Source organism: Rhinolophus sinicus, chromosome 4 (assembly GCF_057876585.1).
Source record: "Rhinolophus sinicus isolate RSI-liver-muscle chromosome 4, RSI-T2T, whole genome shotgun sequence".
NCBI lineage: Eukaryota > Metazoa > Chordata > Mammalia > Chiroptera > Rhinolophidae > Rhinolophus > Rhinolophus sinicus.
The window spans coordinates 75,764,385-75,781,775 of record NC_142504.1 but is presented as its reverse complement, the minus strand read 5'-3'; the positions used below and the strand labels follow the sequence as shown (position 1 = coordinate 75,781,775).

The 17,391-nt window shown below is 35.6% G+C and overlaps 1 protein-coding gene across 1 annotated transcript in view; it reads right to left on the bottom strand.

Moving 5' to 3' along the window:
- THOC1 (THO complex subunit 1) overlaps positions 1 to 17,391 on the bottom strand; it is a 40,403-nt gene that overhangs the window by 7,693 nt on the left and 15,319 nt on the right. Inside the window, exons 9-17 of the mRNA XM_019741212.3 lie at positions 15,769 to 15,842; positions 10,336 to 10,444; positions 8,520 to 8,651; positions 3,962 to 4,062; positions 2,018 to 2,084; positions 1,769 to 1,819; positions 1,608 to 1,678; positions 1,106 to 1,201; positions 494 to 559 (exon numbers count right to left, since the gene is read on the bottom strand). Coding sequence (XP_019596771.1) covers positions 494 to 559; positions 1,106 to 1,201; positions 1,608 to 1,678; positions 1,769 to 1,819; positions 2,018 to 2,084; positions 3,962 to 4,062; positions 8,520 to 8,651; positions 10,336 to 10,444; positions 15,769 to 15,842 — 767 coding nt within the window. The remainder of the gene's footprint in view (positions 1 to 493; positions 560 to 1,105; positions 1,202 to 1,607; positions 1,679 to 1,768; positions 1,820 to 2,017; positions 2,085 to 3,961; positions 4,063 to 8,519; positions 8,652 to 10,335; positions 10,445 to 15,768; positions 15,843 to 17,391) is intronic.

Genomic DNA, 17,391 nt, shown 5'->3' with positions numbered 1-17,391 from the left:
ACTTTTTTCCTTTTCACCCACACCCCAGGTAGAAATGGACAAGCTTCTCTGTTTCTTGTGCCTCTACCTCCCACGCTGCCCTTCTTTTACAGATAATGTAGTGTGTCAAGGGGCTCAGCTTTATTCAGGGAAAACTCAGTCACAAATTCATGCAGGCCTAAGTCCTTCTGTGATTACTAAAACCCAAGTTTCCTAGTTCCCAAAAGTGGGAGTCATTCTATACTGTTCTCCAACTAGAAGCAACCAAAACATTAGTTCATACTTTGGTTTTTAGCTCCCTCTTCTATTGTTCCCCTGAGTCCTTATTTTTTTGTGATTTCTCAAATGATTTTTATTAGCACTTCTAGGTGTTTTATGATGAGAAGCCATATTCTGCTGTCAACCACAATAAACTTTTACATTTCTTTTGTACTCTCCTTATAGCTGACAAAAGGCTCCATTCTACTTAATATTTGAGAAAAGCAATATTTCATGTGAAACATTTGAAACTTGCCTTGTCTCTGATTTACAGGCTTCCATATTATCAGGGCAGAGATTCCAAAGCCTTGTTAACTCCTCACTATAAAATAGACACATAAACAAACACATTTTTAATGGGAACCTCAGATGTGCACATCTTCATGTCTTTAAAACTATAAAAATACTTACAGTAAATAGTTTTAATTTTCTTCAGTAATTTTTGATATTTAGCAAATTTTCTCTATGAGCATATACTGAATGATAATCACCATTACTTTTTTCTAAAAATATTCAAGCACAGTATAAAGCAATGAATAGTTAACTAGAAGGTAACAGAAATTCAAGGATTATAGTACCTTGCAACAATTAGAAATGAGCTGGATCAATCTAACAGCAACTGTATTATGTGTGATGTAGAAAGAATGCCATAGCCTAGAACCATGCATTCTGGAAGGAGACAAAATAGAAGTTTGTCTAGTTGTATGAACCCACAGAAGGGGCCCTATAATTTGATAGGGAGGTGTTTTACTTCAGTCACCTATACACAAAAACTGGAAAAACACAAAAACTGAGAGCTCTTAAAGTAACATCTTCAAAATATAAAAATGACTAATAACACCCCAAATACGGAGACAAGTTAACCTACTTTCCCATCAGAATCTTTTTGTTGGGTCCTTTCCCTAGGAAGTCCTCTGGTGCTGTTCTCTTCCATACTACTCTCGTTGGCTTGGTATCTGATGTTCTGTGGTGAACAAAACATACTGGAATTACAAATGGACAGCAGACATGGAAGAATGTTTAATGTTAAATAAAATGTATTGTTTTCTTCCTAAAAAAGATAGAAGCTTCATATTATTACAGAACACTCATCAGATAAAAGGCAAAAATGCCACACGGTACAAATTACAAGAAGTGGGTATACAACATTTTTTTCAATAATTAGTTATAGACCAATTTGTTCTGGGAACTTAATCACAAGAAATTAGAGGTAAAAAATTCAAACAGAAGTAAATCAAAATGGTTGTATCTTATAGAACAAAACTTACATTTTTAAATATGAAATACATATACACATAGCTGTACATAATGTCAAATTAAATTTAGAAATGCCATTTTCATATTGCTTGAGATGAGTATATATTTACTACCTTTCTTTCACAAAACTTGGGCAGCCTTCGTTTTTCCATGAGTTCCAGTTTTCTTCAGTGTTTAATATATGCTGGGAAAAACAAAGAAATTACATTTGCATATGGAAGCTTCTGAAATTCTATTTGGTGCTAAGAAGGCTATGTAAATATAAAACACATACCTCTACCATCTTTGAAAATCTTTCTCCATCAGGTGGGTTTTCAGATAGTAGCTGTGATTAGAAAGAATATACTAAGCTTTCAACAACTTTCTGCATCATAGGAGTGGTTTGTAGGCAGAGAACCAAGAAGTGTTTGTGGTCTTGTACCTGAGCTTAACTTTATCCTTATTTTCCTATTTGGGGCTGAAACAAAGAAAATTCTAAATTTCCGTTTTGTTCAATCATGGGTTTGTTGCGTGTTGAACTTACTTGATAAACTGATTTTGTAGTATCTTCAATCCAGAGTGACTGTTCATCAGTTAAAACATAGTTTGAACTAGGAAACAAATAAAAGCATGCTTGAGTTAACAGCAATATGTACTCAATTTCAAGGTTTATTATACTGTCTTGAAAAACACAAGACATGTAAAAGATAAGTTAACAATACTGTAAATAGTGTCAAAAATTACCAAGACAAGAACAATCACAATTGAGCGGATTGTAAGAGGAACTTTTTGCACTTCATCCTCAAGATAAGATGTGGTTGAAATTGTATAAAGGAGAATAAAACATTCAATTAATTTGATTAACTGAACAGAGCAATGAATGTTTCCTAAAGTAAGTTTAATATGGGATGAAAACCTCTGATCCAATATTAACATATTCCTCTACGGGATGCATTTAGATAAAGCAGTTACATTCCTTTAAAATGCATTCAAAATATAATGAATAGCGTTCCAACGTGGGCCAGGCAGGATGGCTCCTGCGAAGGGTCTTGAGAAGAAGGGCTGTTCTGCCATCAACCAGGTAGAGACCAGAGACTAACCATCAACATTCCAAGCGTATCGATGGAGTGAATTTCAAGAAGTGTGCCCCGCAGGCACTCAAGAGAGATCCGGAAATTGGCCGTGAAGGCAACAGGAACCCCAGATGTGCACACTGACACCAGACTCAACAAAGCTGTGTGGGCCAAAGGAATAAGGAGCGTCCCACACCGCATCTGGGTCTGGATGCCCAAAAGCGTAATGAGGATGAAGAGAGTCACCAAATAAGCTCTATGTATTGGTTACCTATGGACCTGTCAGCACTTTGAAAAATCTACAAACAGTTAATGTGGAAGAGAACTGCTGATTGTCAAAGTTACAAAACTGCCGTTGAAAAAAATATATAATAAAAAATATGTAAGGAATAAAGCCCGCCAAACCCTGCATAAGGAGGAAGGCAGCCCATTAATTCAGCTCTCATATGTATTAGGTGCTTTAGAGCCATCCAATAAATGTTCATAAACTACCATGTGCCAAGATCTGAGCATTTCCCATGCATTATTGATTCAATTCTCAGAACAAGTACGTGTGCACATTAAACAGACTACAGAAGCTCAATGATTTGCCTAAGGCCACAAGCCTGAATTCAAGCCTAGGTCTGGCTCCAAAGTCTTTGATCTTTCCACTATGCTTTACCAAACCTCCACAACAGATAGAAGGATAAGAAATAACATTTTTGAGTGCTTGCTACATGTTATCTTAAAATTACAAGTCTGAAAGAGCTGAACTGCAGCTAGTGAGTGATGAAAGTGGGTTCTGAAACCAGCAGGTAGTAAAACCAGGTTGTTGCACAACTAATACAATCTGGCTTTTCAAACTTAACAAAAATGCCATAAAGTAAAAGTGTGCACTACTTCAAGTACGGCTAGGACAGGAGGACGTGCTCTGTGCTCCAGGTGGAAGTGTCCAGGTAGACAGTACAGGTCCTGATTAGATTTTCTGAAACCACAAAGAAACGAATCCTCCCTATCTCCGAGTTTCATACATTTACTCTTATTTTTTTCAGACAGCTCCATACTTTGTGAAACGATTACTGGCTTAGTTTGCAAATCGGGTTTGGAGAAGGTCTGAGCGAAGTGATATGGGGATGATCAGTCTGGAGCGAAGACCTCCTCCCACCAACACAACTGAGAACTCCCAGGAAACCCCAGGGCTCGGCAGGAAAGACTCCCATGGACAATGGATACAGTCACCGCCTCTTCTCTAAAACAAATGTCCTAACCTCTACGAGTCTAACAAAAGCCCCTGATTATCTAATATTGCTGCAAAAGAAGTGTTTTAAAGATGTGACCCTTATACATAAAATGAGCCCAATATGTAATAGAAATGCATCAATAAACAAGTCCTTCTCTTTGTGGTTTATAAAACCTTTACTACCCATTTAACTTACCTTTTGAATTTGACCTGTCCCTTGAGATATTGGAATAAAATGAGATACTGCAGTAGGATGTGTCGACGAAAGTTACTGTCGCTCAGTTGTAAATCCATCAACTACTCGAAAAACAAGCACATACACAAAACAACACATTAAATTCAAATTTTGCCTAAAGATACAGGCTATGCTAATATAGAAATGAAAGATTTCAATTGAAAAACATTTGCTAAGAGCTCACTGCAGGCGAGGCATTCCTGCATGCACCCAGGATAGGGTAGCAAATCTTCATTTAGATTCCTTAATCCACAGCTGGATCAGTTATCACTCACAGCTGCCCAGCTCTGAAGTCGTTCACTCAGTCCTCACTGTAACCTTGCGTTCCAGGTCTGTCACTCAGTTAATCCCAATACACCGAACATCTGGACCTTACTGACCTCATGTACCTGGACCGCTCTATTTTCTGCCTATTAGTCCCATCCTGTTTTTACCTATTTCAGTCTAGATAAGTGGTCAGGAAACTTTGTTAGAGGGCCAAAGAGTAAATACTTTAGGCTACGTGAGCCAAGAGGCATATTATGGATATTATGTAGGTACTTATATAAACATTTAAAATGTTAAAAACGAAAGAAAACAAAATGGTGGTGGGCTAGATGAGGCCGGTGGGCTGTAGCTGGCTGACCCCTGGTCTAGACTTCCTGGTCTTTTTTTTCAACATTTTCTTGCCAACTTCCTCAACACCCTTATCCCACACTCTGTCACATCGACGGGGCAAAACGGCAACCTCAGATCAAACCAATTGTTACCCCCCTTCTCTGTACCAACACGAAGGCTTCCAATCTAGGCTGCAAGAGGAGCGGCTTAAAACTCTTTCTTGTCTCCAATCAGCAATCTTAACTTACTCTCCAAGGCTATTCTCTCCTATTCGCCACAGCAAGTATTTCAAACCCTTTCCACTTACCCAAAACACCACTGACTACATACACCCCTCTCATGCTTGATAACTACCTCCACCTTCAATGGGGAGAAGAAACATTCATTAAACTGGAAGTTTCAGCTGCACTCACACCCTTGTTTTCCTCATTTTTGTCACAACATCTTCATTGCTAAGGAAATCCTCCGTCCGGACATCCCAGTCTTACTAAGTTAACTGAGTTCCATCAAGTACCTGCCCCGCACCTGCATCTTCAACCCTTTCTTTCCAAGCGCCTTTCAATTAGCAGTAAATAACTTCTCAAGGAGATCCTACAGCCCCCACTTACCCTCCCTTAACAGCAAAGATTCTGGAAAGAACTGAATACACTCATGGTTTCCAGTTCACCCTTAACCTGCGTTCTGGTTCACCAATCCACCGAAAGTGTTTTTGCCAAGATCATTAATAACTTTTTTGTTGTTAAATCCAATGAACACTCTTTTCACAGTCCTCATCCTGCCTGGCTTCCCCAAGGTCATACTTTTCTAGTTTTTCTCCAATCTCACAGGCCACTCTTCAGTCTTCTTCCTCTCTCCTCTTCCTTCTCTCTTAAATGCTGGTTTTCTACAAGATTCAGTTTTATGCTTTCTTCTCTTTCTAGTCTATACTCTCCTTCTTTACCACGTATAAGCTGATAACGACCAAATCTACACTTTCAACCTAGATCTCATTCCTAACCTCCAGTCTGTATACTCAAGAAACGACTATGTATCTCTACTTGAATGTTCAACTGACACTTGGTCAGATTTTATGCCCAAAATAAAACACACCAGTTTTCCCCAAAAAGTCTGCTCTTCTCCAGTGTTGGCTAATTCAGTCAGAGGTTCCACCGTCCGTCTATTTGCCTTTGCAACCCCAGGAAGGCTTCCTGGTAAAAAGCAGCAACTATAAACCACAGGAGCAAACCTAAACTAGAGAGTACATGGGAAGAAAGAAATAGGAGGTACGAAGACTGAGACAAGAAAGAGACTCGCCTGTTTGAAGACGGTAAGTAGTTCAATCAGTCTGGAGTGGAGAGAGAACTACTACTGGCTTGAAGAGATGAACTAACATGGCTGGTCCCTGCTTACTAACTCTTCATCTATCTTGGGCTTTAACTCCCATACCACATTTATTTATGTTGGAAAATAATGTGTTCTGATAGATACAACAGATTGAAAACAGGAGTCAACAAGACTCAGAGGTGGGATGGTAGCAGTGTGATCATTCAAGCTAATTGCTTCCTATCATACATAAGAAAACTACGCCCCAAGAAGTTAAAGTGACCTCTGAAAGGTTGCATAGCTAGTGAGAGAGCTAAGACTAAAACTGACACAATTGTTTCTTTCTCCCGTAATATGTATTTGCTAGTTCTGCTTTGGTTATTTTTAAAATTACACCATTTACATGATGCAATGGGTCAAATATTTCTTTGTCATCTTTGTTTCTTGAACAAAGGGCCTTTAACTACACATCTTAGGTCAGGCCTCAGCCTTCCTGACACTATTTATTCTAAAAAGGCTCACACTATTCTTTCCAATTATCCTTATGCTTTCGGTCAATAAATTGTACATGTAAACAATATTACTGGTAAAAAAAAAGTATGAAATCTTCCATTTCTATCACTTTAACCCAAAATACTTGAAAAATCTGTGCTAGAAAACAATATTAAGAGCACTGTCATGAAATAAAACCTTACTAATTTGTCATCATTAACACATCAGCTAAGATCAAATTATCCAATTTTCAAATTACGGAATTTTTTAAATGTTCAAAAGGTATATAGTTAAGTAATACAACATTCATGTCCCAATATCTAGTTACATAGCAAATCCTAACATTTTCACTTGCTCCACATTTGTTAAAAAAGTAGGATATTCTCGAAACTGTTGAAGCCCCCTCTATAACCCGCCCCACTATAGTTTTAAGTGCTATCATACATTTGGTGTTTATGATTCCTATGCATATTTTATACTATTAATACACATGTAAGTATCTGTAAATATCAATGTATTTTGCATGTTTTTGAACTCTCTCGTATACATATTATTCTGCAATAAGCTATTTTCACACATTATGTTGATATTTATACTCCTTAATACATGCAGCTCTAGTTCAGGAATTGGCAAATTTCTGTTAAGAGTCAGTTAGTAAATTATTTTAGGCTTTGTGGATTGTAAGGTCTCTGTCACAAGTACTTATCTCTGCTGTTGCAGCGAGAAAACAGCCATAGACTATACCGGGGATGCCAAAAAAATGTATACACGAGTTGTATACATTTTGTTATCAGTATATATTGAGTATTACAATTTTAACCGTTTTTTCCTTTCTTAAAATCTGTATAAATTTTTTGGCACCCTCTGTACATAAATGAATGAGCACGGCTGTACTCTAATAAAATTCATTTACAAAAATAAAGGAAGCCAGATGTGCTGCCCCCTGCTCTAGTTGGTTCATTTTCAGTGCTTTCTAGAACTGTTGTATAACTTTGCCACCTAGTCCTGCTCATGAACACTCAGGTTGTTTCCAAACTTACACTTTCAAACACATAACTTACAAATAATGAACCTCCTTATGTATTTTCTTTGTGCATTTGTGTGATTCTCTAGGGACCACATTAGGAATAAAAGTTTTAACTTCACTAGCTATTATAAAATTGTTCTACAAAGTGGTTGTATGAATTTATACTTCAACTACTAGCAGTGCATGAAAGTTTTCCTTTTTCCACACCTTTGTCAATACCATTTATTGTCAGTCTTTTTTATTTTTGTCTATTTAATAAGTGTGAAATGATTATCTCATCAGTGTAATTTCTTTGGCTACTAAAGACATTTAGCATTTTTTATACGCTTATTAGCCATTCAGGTTTCTACACGTGTAAATTACCTGTGCATACCATTTTCCATTGGGTTGTCTTTTGATCAATGGAATATTCAGAATACTAATTTTTTTTCAGTTATATAGGTGGTGAATGTTTTCTAGTTTGTGGCTTGTCTTTATTTGTCTATGATAACTTTTACTATTCAAGACTTTTACATTTTAATATTAAATATATTGATTTTTGGTCTTATGATTTGTGCTTTTTGTAGCTCAAGAAATCTTTTCCTACTCTAAATGTACGTATTTTAGTTTTTCTTCTAAATGTTTAAAAGTTTTACTTTTCTAATGAGGCTTTTAATTAACCTGGAATTGAGCCTTGTGCATGTACTAAAGTATGGATGGAATTTTATTTTTTCCATATGGACAATGACTTGTCTAAGCAACATTTATTAAGAATAATCCATCTTTTCCTCACTAATTTGTAATGTAACCTCTTCTGTATATCAAACTTTCCTGCAATGTGGCTTTTCATTGTTCCAGTATGGTTTTCTTCTTTATCCCGATACTGATAATTACTCACTGTTTTAATTTCTAGAGATTTATAGGTCTTAATATCAGATAGGACAACTATTCCCACCTTCTTCAAATTTTTCTTAGTTGCTCTTGGCTTTTTGCTTTTCTACAAAAACTTTTAAGATCAACTTTTCAAGTTCCCTCAAAAATATTTTAACTTAAAAAGTGTATCAATGAAATAGAACAAAAGACCACTTTTTATTATGCTTCATAAAAAAGAAAGATTTATACCTTTTCACTTGTTAAAAATTTTGCAAAATATACATGCTCCCCTCCTGTTTTCAATTCTTCCATCTTTTTCCTTGAGGCCTGAGTATCATCTAATTTATAACTCTTAAAAACAGCTAGAACTTCTTCAGAATACTGCAAAATAAAAATATCAATTAGTTTTATTTGGCATTGTTGTCCAATCATTTGTTTAGTGCTTTTCTGTATCAAAATACCTAGAATTTATTCCCAGTTAATGATATATGTATATTTTAAGGCACATTAAACAAGAAAATTATGATAGCAAAATGAAAGTAAAACTATTTTCTATGAGATTCCATGGTATTGTAAGAGTAGGAATAAACTCTCTACTCCGGGAAAAACTGCATTTCTTATGCAGTTTGTGTGGGGGCAAACAGAAAGGGATGCTTTGCAAGTATACAGAAATGTACAAGTGACATAGCTGTTTAATCAGCTGTGGAAACTCTCAAGCATTTCTTGTTCTAAAGACTGCGAAAAAACAAAACAATGATGTCAAATCCTATCTAGTTGAAGGGCAATTCCAGATGATTTCTCACTCACCACTTAATCTGGATTTGGATGGTGGCTAAAAAAAGATATTGCATATAAAATAAAAACTTAAAAAATAACACAGAGCTTACACTATCTTACTTTTAAGAGCTACCTATTAACCTTGGATTTTGTCCTTGAAAAAGGACACATGATCTTAAAGTAGTCATAAAAAAAGAAATATAGAGAATTCTTATAAAAAGGGCTTAGCAAATTTTTTCTATAAAGTGTCAGAAAGTATTTTAGATTATATGGCTCATATGGTCTTAGTTGCAAGTACTCAAATCTGCTATTATAGCACAAAACATCAACAGATAATATGTAAATGAATGGGTGTGGTTTTGTGCCCATGTAACTTTGCTTACAAAAACAGGCAGTTTGCTAGATTTGGTCCAAGCCCATAGTTTACAGACCCCTTTTCTAACAGGAAAGCTGAAGTAGTTTTGTGCAAAGTAAAAACAGGATGTATTCTGTAAAAAATTAATCAATTCATGTTAACAATACTCACTGTGTAAAAACATAAAAACAAAACTAAGGTTGTAATTACTAACTTTTAAATCCTCAAGTCATTTAAAAACTCCACAAAATTGTTTAATTTACAATGTAGCTTCCATATATTGAAACAAGTATAAAAATGTAAGAGGTAGGGGCTGGCCCGGTGGCTCAGGCGGTTAGAGCTCCATGCTCCTAACTCCGAAGGCTGCCAGTTTGATTCCCACATGGGCCAGTGGGCTCTCAACCACAAGGTTGCTGGTTCAATTCCTCGAGTCCCGCAATGGATGGTGGGCTCCGCCCCCTGCAACTAAGATTGAACATGGCACCTTGAGCTGAGCTGCCACTGACTCAGTTTGGTTGGAGCGTGTCCTCTCAACCACAAGGTTGCCAGTTCGACTCCTGCACAAGGGATGGTGGGCTGTGCCCCCTGCAACTAGCAACGGCAACTGGACCTGGAGCTGACCTGCGCCCTACACAACTAAGACTGAAAGGACAACAACTTGAAGCTGAACGGCACACTCCACAACTAAGGTTGAAAGGACAACAACTTGACTTGGGAAAAAAAAAGGCCTGGAAGTACACACTGTTCCCCAATGAAGTTCTGTTCCCCTTCCCCAATAAAATCTTAAAAAAAAAAAAAAAGAAAAAAAAAAAAAAAGAAAAAAATGTAAGAGGTAGAATTATAGTAAAAAGTATGCTGGACAAGATTCAAGTTTTGGCTCTGCCATTAGCTATAAAACATTGGGCTTTTGGTAGTCTGGGATTGGCAACTCACCTTGAGAAAAGTTTTCCATGAAATCTTCTCATAGCATTGCACAGGGTTCCTGAAGTAATCCTGAAGTGACCAGAATTTTCGATACAGGTTGTAATCAATTGGAATGGAGCTAATAAAATAAACGATATATTAAATAAATCATTTAAGTTCTTCTAGAAATATCTGACCGCTCTTAACTTTTCTTGGGTCACAAACGCTTTTAATAAGTTGATGAAAGCTATGGTTTCTTTCCCCAGAAAAGTGCACATTCATAAATACTTATAAATGTTTATAAATAATTGCAGGGGAAATTAATAAATAGACACTGTTTATCTACAGTGATGGAATCCCTGAATTTTGGCTGGATACATGATTATTCAGAATCAAAGACTGTTTCCCAACCTCCCTTGCAGCAAGGTGTGGCCATGTGATTAAATTCTGGCCAATCAGTAGACAGTGGAAGTCATATGTGACCTATGACTTGGGCCATGTGTACTATTTTCCTTTTTTCCTTTCTGCTGGCTAGAATGCAGGTGTGATGATGAGCCATCCTGGACTATAGGAAAAAGAGCAAACACCAAAGGATGACGGAACAAAACGTTAAAGGGAACATGGGTCCCTAGGCACTCTCCCTAAGGAGTGCTTCTGTATTAGCTCTGAACTGACTGTCTCTAGACTTTTATATTAGAAAAAAGTCAACTTCTATGGTGTTTAAGCTAAAGTTAATTTGAAACTACACTAAAAGCCATAGGCATTATATCCTAACCAACACTCTAAGTTAAGAAGTCCCAGTATAAGACAAACACATTAGGTACATATCAACTTAGTGTTACAAAAATAAGCCCTCTCTTTAGTGTCTTTGTTATGGCATTACTAATTCAATTTCTGATTGGACTATGTTACAAATCTAGTGTCAATATACATTCTTTTAATTTTCAAATTAACAATCATTGTGCTATAAAATGTTTTAATTTTTAATGTTAAAACAAACATTTCACTTTTTAAATCAATGAGATTGTTTTTAACAAATTCCTTTACATCATGCAAAACAACCAATTAAGTCTGTTAGTATTAACCATATGTCAAAAATGCTTGAGGTACTGAGTATTTCATGTTCTTAAATAGCCACAAAAATTTTCAGCATCACTGCTATAAAATTAATTTTGTCTGTAAACAGTTGTGTACTACCTAACTCCATTCTTGGTAAATAAACCTTAAAATAAGTTGAACCTATGTATTGCAGTTAGTATTTTTTCTAAGTTTCATGCCCATATAAACATGCCAAGTAAGACAAATTTTATATGGGAAACAGGAGGTAGGTTTAGGGATCCACACAGCACCATGATCTTAAGAGTCCTGCCATCTCCATTCTGGCCAATAAGAGGAAGTAAGTTAATTTCCCACTCTTCATTTTTGGGATGGATATATTGAAAATGACTTTTCCTGATGCCTAGGGAACATCAAGGACAATACTATCATGCTTTTAAAAGATTACTGCAAAATAAAGTGAGCACAATTTTTACCATGTACTTTTTAAAAGTTTTTGGAGGGGGGATGAATGTTTAAAAGACTGAAAGATGCCTTAGTTTCTTTATAAAATAAGAGTTAAAAACGTATAAAATAATTTTATAGTGTAAAATTCAGTTTTCTAGCAGAAGTCTGAAAGGTATATTAATGATCTAGGAAAGAACAAAGGAAAAGTATTTAGCAAAACATATGGAGGCACACTGATAAAAAAATCTCACCACAGGAATTTAATTCATATGGTTAAGAGGACAAACTTCAAGTCAATGTCATGAAATATCCACTTAAAGAATAATTTTATTAGTTTACATTTATATCAATTGGCATATCAATTCAAGAAAAACATACAAACATCTACATACATAGTAACACATCACTTATCTTACATTCACAATTCTGACAACTTAACTGCCTGGAACAGAGCTTTGAACTTGGAAGTAATTGAAAAAGCCCTTGGTCTACAAGGAAATAGCAGTCACAAAGCTCATACATTTTATTTTACAAAATAGGCTTGTAATTATGCTTACAATGGCTTACATTACCTGTAAAGTCAGGTAAATAATTTAGCAAGCTTAGCTAATTTTGATAAAAGAATGCAAAATTTGCTACAGTAACTGCCAGTACCTCAAGTGGATTTTGCTTCAAAACAATAATGAAGAATACTGACAATTTTTAATTGACAAAAATCTAGCTCCTGACAAAAGTTTTATCAAGAACCAACAATACTCGAAAGACTAATGGGCATGTTAACTTTTGCTCTTTTTAAACTCTTCCCTAGTAACAACCCTGAGACCAGGAAAAACAATTATCTGAACATCAACTGTTCTATAATCAAAAACTTCAGTATCTACAACAGTAAGATTATTGGTCTGGGTTTTCTCTGGATTGAAAATAAAGTAAAAAAGCCGCAGAAAATACATTTCCTAAAATGTGAAAGTAAAATAGAACAAGAAACAGCCATATACAAAACAAATTATTTGTACTCATGAAATAATACAATAACCAATATTTGTATAGTTCTGTATACTTAATGAAAGAACGGTTTGGAAACAAAACTATTTGAGAGTATTTATTTATATGCATACAAATTCTCTCTCTCTCTCTCTCTCTCTCTCTCTCTCACACACACACACACACACACACACACACTCACGTTACTCAGTTACCACATATAAGGATAAATACCTTTTGAAGTACCAGGGAATTTTGTCTCATTAAGAAAACTGGTAAGTTACGTCTAATTAGAGAATGAGAATTATATAAACATTATATGTCCCTTTTTGTCTCAGTTGCCAGGAAGCTCATAGCTAATTTAATGTTTAATACCAATAACAATCTATTCTAAGTTGCTAATTATAATCTCCTACCTGTAAAGGTTTCTGATCTCTCTCCTCTTATCTTTACGAGTAGTTGGCCTGGTATGTGTTTGAAGTACCTTACGGAATATATATATATATATTAATTACCACTAGGAAATTTTTACAGTTGAGGACTAATGTTTTTTTAAAAAATCCTCTCTCTTGATGGTTCTATTTCTCTCCACCAGATTCTGCCCCCCTCTCTTTTCTTTCATGGCTAAACTTCTTGAAAGATTTATTTACATTCAATGTTCACGACTTCCTTACCTTCCTTTCATGTTTCAACTTCTGCAATTTGCCTTCCACCTTCACCATTCCACAGATACTTTTGGATTTTGTATTTATCCACACAAAGTAAATGTAACTACTTATTATATTACAAATTAGAGAGTCACTATCTAAAATACACTGTTTTGCAACTATTTTAACCAAGATATTCTATAAAAACATACAGTAGTCTCTCCTTATTTGTGGCTTCCCTTTCCATGGTTTCAGTTTCCTGTGATCAACCATGGTCCAAAAATACTAAATAGAAAATTCCAGAAATAAACAAGTTTTAAATTGTGAACTGTTTGGAGTAGTGTGATGAAATCTCGTGCCATCGCGCTCCGTCCTGCCCAGCACAAGAGCCACCCCTTTGTCTAGTGTATCCACACTGTATATACTACCCGCTCATTAGTCACTTAGTAACCATCTTGGTTATCAGATTGTCGCTGAATAGCAGTACTGGTGTTCAACTAACCCTTATCATCAGAAGGTCAATAGTAGCCTAGCTACGTCATAATGCCCATGTCATTCACCTCACTTCATTTCATCATGCAGCTGTTGTATCACCTCACATCATCACAAGGATGAAGATAGTACAATAAGACATTTTCTAAGAGAAACAGACCACATTTACATAACTTTTATTACAGTACAGTTATAACTATTCTTTTATTATTAGTTGTTGTTAATCTCTTACTGTGCCTAATTTATAAATTAAATTTTATCACAGGTATATGTATGTAGGAAAAAAGAGTATATATAGGGTTTGGTACTATATGCAATTTTAGGCATCCACTGGGAATGTCTTAGAACACATTCTCCACAGATAAAGCGGAGGACTACTGTATTTTTTAAATGTTAAGTTGATGATTTTATAGGATTTTATACATTGAAAATTTTTTTAATACAAAAATTTTTATTGGTGTATTTGTCAAATCTGAAATGGGCTTCATATTATAGATACATGAGTCACGTGTTCTTTACAAACTGCTGTCTAAGAAAGTCTGGTGATATAGCTGGTCACAAAGTAATTCCTCATACAATTTCTTCCTCTATTCAAAAAATAGTGATTGTGACAGACTGAGAGGCAGTTGAGTGTTGAGTCCTGTTCAAGTGATTTTCCTGCAGCTAGTTTATGAACATCACCAAGGGAGCTGAATTGTCTACACAGGCTTAGGCAGGGTCTAACTAGAAAAAGCTGCATTGGTCAGAGTTTGTTTTTGGTCCTCTGTCTACATCTCAGGTGACCTGTTATTTTGGAGCCTAATATCTTGGCTCAACACCCTTTTGCAGGTCAGACCCTAAAAGCCTACTCTATCCACATGCACATAACAAAAAACCAAAAAATTATAATAGCTACTAGATACTGAATAGACAGTGTTCTAAGTGCTTTACGTAAATCACTCTATATAACATTAACAACTATAGTCATAATAAGGATAACAACCAAGGGCCTTAATAGACCACTTCCAATTAGCATCTCATTTAATCCTCTCAATAACTGAAGCAGGTAGGTGGCACCACTGCATTTAAAGGCTCTGCAACTGTGTTGCATAGAGGTTAAGTAGTTTGCTCAAGGTTATATGACTAGGAAATATTGGAATTAAGCCTGGAGCCACACTACTTTCAATGTTTCTTTGGGGATACATATTTGAATTACTGAGATTTGGGATGATAGGACTACATCTCCCTGTGCAGATATAGGAACCTCTTCTTGATCTTTTGGAAAGTCTTTCAATTGTAACTGATGATGATAACTTTTGTCACCTCAGACACCTGGAAGAATGTTAGTGAAAGTGTTTCTTCATACCTTCACTTTCTCTTACTCACTGCTTTTAACCAGCATTAGGAAGAAATTATTTGGAAAGAAAGCATTGGATTATAGAGGATGAGATGAGAAATAGTGATAGGAGGGAACACAGGGGAGGAAAGAAAAGTTTCTTGTCCCTCCTACCTCATTAAATAGTCAGTTCAATACCCAGAGGCATTGAGTCCACAAAGCTACTTGGAAGGGAGAGGGGAGGAGTGCGGAGGCTGCTTGTAGCTGGTTTTTCAAATGTTATGAATATATATAAGGCAGGCTGTTTAAACAATGAACTGTCCACACACAATTTAGAAACCAACTGATACAGCCCATTAGTGATTTAGGATTTAGAATTTTAAGTAATATAAATGAAAGTTACAAATAAAAACAATACATAAGAATGATTTCCTACCTCCTTGTGTACCTTCTCACCCTGGTACTCAATAAGTCATTAAGGTGTTATCTTTGTAAATCAAGAAATCTGAACTTCTAAAAACTCACCAAGTTGTTGGAGCTTCATCATCTCCCATTTCACCTTCTTCCACATCCATTCCTTCTTCTCTATCTTCAGTGTGCTAAATTTAAAAAAAATGTACAGTCTGTTGTGAAGTTGTTAGGTAGAAGGTAAATGCTAAAATAATGTCACACACACTGGTGGACAACCATTAGTGAAGATGTCTAGTCACAGTAACTCTCTAGACCTACAGTTTAAAGCAATGGGAATTCTGTGTGACAGGGATCTGAGAACTCAAGAGCAGTATGACAATGATGTAAGATAGTCAATGATGACAATGTGAGAAGTTTTAAACCAGTATTTCCCCAAACATAGATTCGCTCTGGGAATAAAGGGTCTATGCAAAAATACGTTTTGGAAATATATGAGGTGTGACCAAAAATACAGTGAATGTTTAAATTAAAAAAAAATTATTACAGTAAAAGACACATTGCCATTAATCCCCCACAAAATATTCCCCCTCGCTTTCAACACACTTATCCTTGTTCTTGCCAGTTTCTGAAGCAGTTCTGGAAGTCCTAGTTTGTGAGTGTCTTTAGTTGCACCATTGTGGCAGCCTTGATGTTGTCCCAAATCAATTCAAAATGTTTTCCTTTCATGGTCATTTTGACTTTGGGGAAGAGCCAGAAGTCGCATAGTGTCAGATTCAGTGAGTAGGTGGATGAGAACACACCGTAATGTTTTTATTTGACAGAAATTGCCGCACCAGAAGCGATGTGTGACACGGAGCACTGTCATGATGGAGGATGAAGTAAAGCCACTCACGAAACAGGACTTCCAGAACTGCTTCAGAAAGTGGCAAGAACGATGGGATAAGTATGTTTGAAGACAGGGCAAGTATTTTGAGAGGAATTAATGGCAATGTGTCTTTTACTGTAATAATTTTTAAAAATTTAAACATTCACCGTATTTTTGATCACACCTCATATACAATGACCTTTTAGAGAACTGAGAAAATCATTAGTATATTAAGGACTCTAAAAACTGCAGTAAATAACTCTTAAAGTGAATTTAAGTAGTTTTTATCCTGACCTTTAATTTGACCATGGAAATCCTCCCAACCCCCACATAGAACACTTGTTATCTGAGAACACGATAGGATATGCTGGGTGTCCAGCTCTATATTGAAAAAGATCAAAATAAGTTTACATGGAATAGTCTAAGAAGTACCTAAACGATACATAAAGGTGAAAGATAAGATTCTGAAAAATCTTAAGCAAAGTCAGTATCATTTCCAAATTTATAATGATTAGACTTTAAGAAATAAATTAGTCTGATTAAGCTACAGTGATATTAGTTATATTTAATTAATTTTTTAAACTTTATAACTTGCTCCTAATTGAAGAATAGATGCTGAATGTCCAGAAATTTGCCAACTCAGGATTGTCTTCCAGATATATCATAATCTTTGAAAATAAAGTTGATTATAGCTGATGTCCTTTTCAAAATCAGTGGGCAAATAATGGATTATTTAACAAATGGTTCTGAGATAGCTGGCATGCTGTTTGGAAAAAATGAAATTATAACTAAATTTAGTCCAAACTCCAGTGTTGCTGCTGGGTTTAATGAGTTCAAAGAAAAAATAAAATCATAAATGCACGAGAAAAAAA